The sequence below is a fragment of the Alligator sinensis genome, unplaced genomic scaffold (genome assembly GCF_000455745.1).
Source record: "Alligator sinensis unplaced genomic scaffold, ASM45574v1 scaffold1193_1, whole genome shotgun sequence".
Classification (NCBI taxonomy): domain Eukaryota; kingdom Metazoa; phylum Chordata; order Crocodylia; family Alligatoridae; genus Alligator; species Alligator sinensis.
In genome coordinates, this window is record NW_005843014.1 from 322894 (window position 1) to 331774 (window position 8881).

Consider the following 8881-nt stretch of genomic DNA (forward strand, 5'->3'; position numbering starts at 1 on the left):
TCCAAGAGAAGTGGTGCTGGCTCCAACCCTGGGGGTCTTTAAGAGGAGTCTAGATGAACACCTTGCTGGGGTCGTTTGACCCCAGTGCTCTTTCCTGCCATGGCAGAGGGTCGGACTTGATGATCTGTCAAGGGTCCTTCTGACCCTACAAACTATGAAACTATGAAATACCCATTCACACCAAATGAATGAATAAATGGCTTTAAGTGAACTGGCCTGCACTTAGCACTGCCACTTTCCAGGAAACAAATGCCACTCATTTTTCTATGATTACGAGGTCTTGTATCCTTGTGGTCTGACACTGCAGCTATGGGCCTAACTACAAATAGATTTTCAGGAAATTGGCCTTCTTCATCCAGAATTTCTACTGACACAACTGATCAGCCCACGTCTGCAACAATAAGCCTTTCCTACCAATCCATGTTGGATAAGGTTCTTGTATAGAGAAGCAGAGTCAAGTCCAAATTAATGGGCACCTAAGTGGGATCTTTAAGATCCATACAGGAATGAGACAAGCGTGCCCCCTGTCACCACTACTATTTGTGTAGCATGGGACCATTAGCGTAAAGAATAAGAAAAGACAAGGTCATAAGCAGAGTAAACATACTGGGAGGGGGAGAGGTAAAATGCATATTATACATGGATGGTATAAATGTAGTAGTTAGAGAGAAACTTTTGATGGAAAGGGTGCTTAAGCATGCATCAGAATATGGAGAAGTGACAGGGACTAAACTAAATAGATCAAAAAGTACCATAAAGAGCAGTGGGGAACTGGATGGACTTGGATATGTTGGGTTTTCAAATAAGAAAGAAAAATCAGTGTGCTAGGGAGCCCAATGAACACTGAGATAAGGTGACATCAAGGCTACAGCAGATATTTTAGTTATGATCCAGAAGGACACTCTCCTTTGCTGGAAAAAGTGGCAGTATTTAAGGCTGTGCTACTGCCAAATATTCTATAAAGGAATTGTATTTCCACCAATGTGGTGGCAGATAGCAAAAGTACAGAAGGAAAAGTGTGTGCTCTCCTGGAATGCCAAAAGAGATAGGTTGGCTAGAGCTGAACTGTACAAAGCAAGAGATAGAGGGATAGGGGCAGCTGGGTTTGGGATTGTTCATCTATGCAAAATATGTAAGCACAGTACGCAAGGTGGTAACAGAGGGAGAGGGAAAAGCAGTGTGTATCCCCCGATTTCACACAGCTACAATTCTGAGGAAATGGGGAGTATATCAGACCTTTTCAAAGAGTCCACAGGAGTGGCAACCGCTGACTTATTACATCAAAATGGAAGGATTCATGCAGAGGTATAAGATAGGGAAGGTAGGACTGGATGTCCTGAAGGATAGTAAGAAATTGATGAAAGCAGTAGCAAAGAAACAAGATGGCACCAGTGGGAAACTTCACAGAAGAACAAGTGAAGAAGGTATGGGGAGCGAGGGTGAGTAAACAACTAAAAGGCAAACAGTCTGAACAAGTGTGGATGGCTGTAGGAAATATCTTGCCAGTAAGAGAAGTGCAACAAAGAAGGGACTTGACAAGCTCATCAAGGTGTTCAAGGGAGATGTATGGGGCAAAAGAAGTGGTGGTATGTGTGTTTTGGGAGTATTCATGTACAAAAAGGGTGTGGGAAAAGATCCACCACTCTGACTGTCACCAAAATAAACCTGCCATTAGCATAGGAGATGGTAGTATATGGACTCATAACAAAGGGACTGAAGGAGATGTTATTAAGGACTTTATTAACATATGTTAAAACTAATTTATGGAAAGTAAGAAACCTCTGGGTTTTTAAGGGGGTGGCTTTCACTGAAAGTGTAGGTTGATAAGTGTGTTTTTAATAAAACTTGTAAAAACAATGTTCCCATCAGTATATTCAGCACCAGGGAGGGTGTTGGAGCTTGCTCTGGCCTCTCTAAGTACCGGCTTGGTATTGCAGTACCTCCAGGCCTGGTGCTCGTTCTCTCATTAAGGGAGCAACTGCCTGTTTTTTTCAGGAGCCGCACAGAAAAAAATGTTTAGTATGTTTGCCTAATATGGGCTATGTGGCAGCAGTTTAATGATGGACAATGGATTTAATGAGGCTTCTTTGTATGCATATGTAAGATGAGGAACCATTTTCCCTCCATGCTGATTGGGGAATAAAGCTCATCTTATGTTTGAGTAACTACAGTAAATTGGAAACTTCTGGGGACCCACCAGAAAACCTTTCACCCAAGGGCTGTAACAGGTACCCTACACACTGCACTGTGGACAATAGGACTTCCAAGGATCCCTGGATACCAGTGCCTTCAGCTGTTTGCGTAGCTTGTGATAAGCCCTAACTTGTGCAAACACTCATATTCATAATAACTGAACACTGCCTGTACAACTATTAACAACTATCACAATACAAAGCTCTTGTCCTGAGCTTGGACAGTCATAACTATATGTTTGTTCCTATCTTTAGTTATCTAAATGTTGCTGCAGCTGATAAAAATCATCACTCACATATGTACACTATGTTTCCACAATAAAGTCCAGTAGGATGCATTTAAGTTCAGACTTTCAGAACTGTGTATGCATTTCTAGATATAGCAATGATCACGTAACTGTATGAAAACGGATGGTTAGGCAGATTCCTATGTATGTGGGGTTTTTTTTTAAGTTAAGCATTCTAACATTATTACAAATCACTAGGCAAGCAAATATGCATACAACTCAGCAGATTTTTTTTAAACAACTTAGACTTTCCATACATACTTTCTAGAAAACAGAAGTCACTAGAAAATAAAACTAGTACTTTACATAGTTTATACTAAAAACATTTTCTTCTTAGTACAGGCATAACTGTATTAACATATGTTTTTTCATAAATGTCCTACTTCATGTACTCATTATACAGATGCCTAACCAATATGTTTCTTATGGAACCTCTCTCTTTACACCTCTCATAAGCTAAATTTAAAGGAGTATTGGATACACTACTATAATTTTTTTTAATCTACATGAGGTCATACGCAGACATTGTTGAGGAAGTAAGGTAAAAGCTGATTTTCCTTAAGTTAACACAGAAACATATTTTCCCAATTCCTAGATTTTTAAACTGTATTAAAGAGTTTGGATTGGTTGCACTCTCAACTAAAATCCATTACAAATATTAAAAAAATATATATTTTAGAGAATGTATTATAAACCTACCCAGTACACATGCCAGCACAATGTCATATGCTCACATGTTATCCTAGTATGTTACTACAGTGTGGTTTTCTGGATTCAATTCATATCAATGATTTTCAAGAATTCTATTGCATACATACTGCATTGTGTTGCACGCTAGAGTAAGATGCTTTATGTGTTTATGATACATTTGAAACAACTCTGTAAGAGTTTATGAATTGTGTATGAATTGGTAACTGGTAGGTTTACCTTATACATATATTTATCTAATTCAGTAACAGGACTGTCAGGAAATGCAGGCATAAAAGTAACTGTCCCTTGACAAACCCTTAGTTTAATGTAGCCCTACTAACTCCTGTTGAGCCAATCAAATCAGTTTAACCAGGCTCAGGAAAACAGGAGAACAACAGAACTTGGATTAAAAGAGAATCCCAGGAAAGTCTACAAGACTAAAGGAGGAGGATGGTTAGACTCTCTAAGTTATACAGACACATGTTTAAAAACCATTTATCTTCTGGTAAGCTTTGTTTCTAACGTTAAAGAGTACTCTGCTTTCAAAAGCTGTTTTGGTGTCACGAGCTCCCAAAGGAAAGAACCACAACTGATGCACAAAGTACTGTCACTTATGAGACAACCCAAGAGCAGATGAATCATGGAATTCCACTTTCCAGAAAAGATATGACAAGACACTTAAACCCCAAAAGTTTGCAGCCAGAGACACGTTTTCTGTTAAGAAAAATGAGACACAGAGGGTAAGTGACTCATTTTCTGGAGATCACATAGCAAATCAGTGCAGAGCCAAGAATTCTGTGTCCCAGTCCTCTACTCCTGTCAGCATGCTGCTGCGTTTACATATTAATTATTCTGCAAAGATGTTTCTAAACTAGTTAGTATGCCAACCTTTCACTTACCTCTTGGCTTGTTTTCTGGCCTGCCTTCATGTAGAAAATGAAAACAGTATCAAAAGGACGACATGGCAGCAGATCCAAGTAGCCAAGGTCATCAAAAAACCCAGGAAGAGTAGATTCAAGTGCAATCAGGTGGGGAGGTAGACGACTGTTAGCAGGTTCCTACCCAGTACACAAAGAGCTTTGTTTTTAACTATTAAAAAACCCTTTTCATTAATAATGTTCTGTCTTGGTTTCATAATATTTATTTTTAAAATAAGCCCCCCAAAATGAATGCGATTTATTTCTAGATAAGATCAGAACAATAACTTAATTTCTAACACAAAATAACTTAGGGATATCAGTCTGTGATATCACAGAAGTCATGGTTCACATTAATTTGCTAAGATGCTTCTGATATTTGTGATGTTGCAATTTTTTGTACAGTTTCTCCAATGAAACTTGAAATACCTCAGCTATTTCTTTGAAAAAATAGGAATGTTTGATTTTTTTTTTTAATGCTTTCACCTAAAGCCACATTAGTGAGGAAGCCAAAATGTACATGTATGGATCACTGCAGCTCTGTTTCATGTGGAATACAAGATCTGATTTACATAACATTATTACAGAAACATTTAGGATAAGTGACTATGGTATCCAGATGAAACTGCTGGGATAATTGCAAGTAAATGATATGTAATTACCCCAATTTATGGGGTATTTGCAAAACCAGCTTGTAGCTTCTTCATCAGGAGCTTTCATTCAAAGCTTGAAGCATGAGCCTTCCACATCCCTAGCTTCCAAAATGCTAAGTTGAGGTGTTCACATCTAAAAAGTTTGCTGGATGTGTTAACTTGTATCTAAAAAGACAACAGCTATCTACCAAAGACAAATCCTCCATTCAGTAGTATAATTAAAGGGAAGACAACACAGGCACCAGTCCTGGTGCTGACCCTGGGAAAGGCGAATAAATAGAAGTGTCTGTGCTGCAGGATCAAATGCTGTCATGCTGCTGGCAGCACAGCTAGTGACACTGCCCTGTGCAGCACTGCTATCCAGGGTGATCAGACATCATTAGCATCTTTACACATGCTCTGGGGTGTGGGAAAGGACAGCATTTTAATTAGAGTGGCTCTCAGGAGTCACTCTAATTAAAACACCCGCAGCATCTCATGTATTCAGCATTCCACACTTCAAAATGGTAGCGGGGGCACTTTAACTAAAGCTTGTTCAATGAGCTTTAGGTAAAGCACCCCTGCTGCCAGTTTGAAATGCAAGGATGCTAAATTCATGTGATGCTAAGGCTGCTGGACCATTCTAATTAGATTAATCAAATCTGTTCCAATGCATTCTAATTGGAATGCATCAGAGCAGGTATTGGGCATGTGTATAAGCGTCCATAGTTACACCTCTGCTTCCAACCCCAAAATCATAGAGTCTGTGTTGTCCAGATTTTTTTTTTTTTTTGGATACTGAGGTCATTTCTACAATACAAAGTATACAGTCACCTTCAGTGCCTCAAGTGACAGAAATCCAAAGTGTGACAGGAACAGGCGTGCTGTCTGGAACTCCTGTGCAGGAGGTGGAGGTTTGCACTCGGTGACTGGGTCAGGGAAGCTCTTCTTGCGCCACTCCTCTTCACTCTTCTGGTCTATGGAAGTCTCATAAAAAATCTGTTGGGCCATGCCGTTCCTCAGCTTCTCATGTCGTTCTTCCAACTAAAAGACATTTCATTTATATGGAATGCTCATTCCAGTAACAATTCTTTAAAAGTATCTCAAAGGACTTCCTAACTACATCACACCGAAGTAAACCACAAGACCTGACAGCTCCTGTTACTTTCTCACACACCCAAATCATTTCCTAAAGGACTCCTAATGAGTGCTACAGGCACTCTGGATGAGGGTCAATCACCTGACCTGAAATTCCCTAATCGATACCTTGTTTGCATCACAGTTGTTGCAAACATAACATGCTCAGGATTAACTTTGGCAGCAGCAAGTTTTCCACTCTCCCAAGGCAGCAAGCACAGCATCCTTTCCACTTCTTCAGAAAACAAGTCATTGCTTCATGGGTTACAAACAGACATGTTCCTTGTCATGGGAGATTCTCAAAGGGCAAAGCACGAGTGTTCAGATGTCCTTGTCGCTTGTCATAGGACAAAGCCCCCAAAGGATTTGCATGATAAGAGGTACTAACAGTTTGACCCACAATATCATCAAGGGATAAGTAAACTAGTCAATCCTCTATGCATCCCACAATGCACAACTTCAACTCCAATCCTGGACCATTCAGAGGTGTCAGGCTCCTGATGACTGCCACTACCTACTAACTGCCCTGCACAGTGACTTCCCAAACATTTCATGCTCACCATGCACTCAAGATCTGAGTCACCATGCATCACAGCCTGAACACAGCATTCAATGAACCAACCTCAAACACCACAAACTCCTGGGACCTCCATCCACCTATGCAGCTGTCTGTCAGGGAGGTCACCATCCACCACCGATCAAGGCAAGATCGTATTTCTAAACCGCCATACACCCAGTCATCTTCCCTCTGCCCTGGCCCTCTTAATCAGAGTGCACCATCATGAACAAGCACCAGGGAAGAAGTACTGAATATCACCGTCTATAGTGAGATTGAGAAATAGTGGGTGCTTTGGTGAAGCTGCCAAAACAAGGTGGTCTATGAATGGACTGCAAAGAAAATGACAGCTTGAAGACATAACCATGACTGGGCCCAGTGCTAGTCCAAGTGCAAGATACTGAGGTAGCAGTTTGCGAGGACATAGGACAGCAACTGTGTGTTGGGCACATGCAGAGTCATGTGAACCCATAAGGAATTTACCTGCATCTTCATAGTCAACAACATGGTCACGTCTGAAAACACAGTGGACACAGTGGTCTGTTCCCTCTGAGAGAGAGATGAGAACTCCAGTGCAACCACAGTTGAAGACACACAGCCCTTGCAGGCCAGCGCAGCAACCTGGGAGATAAGCCAGACTGGGGACTGGGGTCTCAAGTCCATCCTGCTGAGATGAGCAGACTCTGAAATGGACCTGGGCTCAGATAATGAGGGCCTGGAGTGTCTTGCCCTCCCTACCCTTCATGTTCAGCATTCCAGCCAGCCCTCTCCCAAAAGTGACTCAGTATCCCAGAAGACCTAGCCCGCACCAAGACAAATCCCACTTCTGAGGATTGGCAGCCCACTGTTACAGTTGGGTAGACAGAGGTCAAACAAAAAAGGGGTGGTGGGAAAGAAGCCAGAGCATTCTGGAATCTCAATGGTTTCCTGGGTGGTTGAACTATGGACCCCTTCCCCTCTGCCACCCACAGAATTGCAGCTTGAATCTGTGCTCAAGCCACATGGCTGCATTAGGGGATTGCCCTGCCTAGCTCCCACCCAATCCAATAGTGGTAAAAGCTCCTGGTCACAGTCAGTGGTGGCAGCACAAATGCAGCAAAATAGAGTGGGTGATCAGGGGTGCAAGCTGCACAGTGAATTGTACCAGTCTCTCCCACAAAAGTGTCACCACTCACAATTTGAACAACCAATGGGCCCTGTGCGTGGCACTAGCAGATTCAGGGGAACCAATGGGTGACTGGTGCCGCCTTAGTCAGGGTGGGTATGTGCCCCCCCAGCGACCAGTCCGCGGGGGGGGGAGTTGTCCCCGTGGCCAATCTTGCTGACTGGGGGGGTCCCCTGCAGTAGATCACTGCAGCTGCTTCCAGAAGGGCACCCCCTACACATCACCACTGGGGGAACTCATGAACATTTGGCCAGCACCAGGCATGCTGGGATGCGTGCTCCCTCCAGCCACCTGCTGGAAGTGCAGTGGTGCATTCAGCCACTCTGGTACTGACTAGTAGGGTGACATGTAGACATACTGATGCCAGGACTTCTCCATTCCAGAAGTCACAGCACAACCAGTCCTGCAATAAATGAAACTTCTGTTTACAGCCATGGTACAATGGAGTGCCAGGATTAAAGATTAAAAAAATGCTACTCTGTAGTTCCTAACAAGCTAATAATAGGCAGGGTCACGTCACAAATGCTGCCATCATCTCTGGATAGTTCATAGGCCTAATTATTCCGGAATGAGTCCAGGTCCACCATAACATAAATATAACCTTCTAAAGAAAGCATGAGTGTTACGGGCACTGTACAGCGTGAAATTCACCAGACAGGCAAACACAGGAAAAAAATCTAGATTATAAACCTCTTACTTCCTCATTAACAATTTCGTGGAGGTCTGGAATGCTTAAGTCAGCTTTTACAAATGGAATTTTGTCCACCTCTTCAGGAAAGGGTCGGTGCTTCACGGTGTATTTGAGCCCAACGTTGTTTTTAGGAGTTGGTCGTGGTTCTGGTATGAACATCTGCTAGGAAGAGAGCAATTTTACATCAAACACTTCACATTATTGGCATAATACAAAGGCACAACATTATACAAATAATTATTTCTAACATAAATGTTACAAATTCATAATCTGTAAGAAAGCATTCAGAAAACTGAATATTTAGACAATTATTTTAACATTTTTTAGAATTATATTTAATATTGCCTATACTTTTAAAATCTTTAATTTTTAAAAATATATTCAAGCCCTATTTATAAAGGTAGTTCCAGTTAGCATACCCATAAGCCCTGTTTTAATCTAATTCTGTGCCATTATGAATTTTAGTACCGTTAAAAATCCCCACAAATTAAACAGTAGCTGCAAGTTTGTTGCTTTACTTTGTTTTCAGATCACATGAATTCTAAAGAGAGCTAAGTTTATTTCTGGTAGAATTTTCTATTTGGTCCCCAATGAATTGGGACAAGCAAAAGGAA

At 41.6% G+C, this 8881-nt stretch overlaps 1 protein-coding gene across 6 annotated transcripts in view; it reads right to left on the reverse strand.

The window, feature by feature from the left end:
- Nucleotides 1-8881, reverse strand: part of RALGAPB (Ral GTPase activating protein non-catalytic beta subunit) — a 193922-nt gene that overhangs the window by 45639 nt on the left and 139402 nt on the right. For 3 of the 6 annotated variants that reach the window (XM_006036751.3, XM_006036750.3, XM_025193091.1), the window contains 3 exons: nt 8274-8426; nt 5553-5762; nt 4069-4227 (listed from right to left, as the gene is read on the reverse strand). In XM_006036751.3, coding sequence (XP_006036813.1) covers nt 4069-4227; nt 5553-5762; nt 8274-8426 — 522 coding nt within the window. Of the gene's footprint in view, nt 1-4068; nt 4228-5552; nt 5763-6894; nt 7033-8273; nt 8430-8881 lie in introns of all 6 variants that reach the window. The other 3 variants (XM_025193090.1, XM_006036749.3, XM_025193089.1) reach the window with 2 other exon arrangements.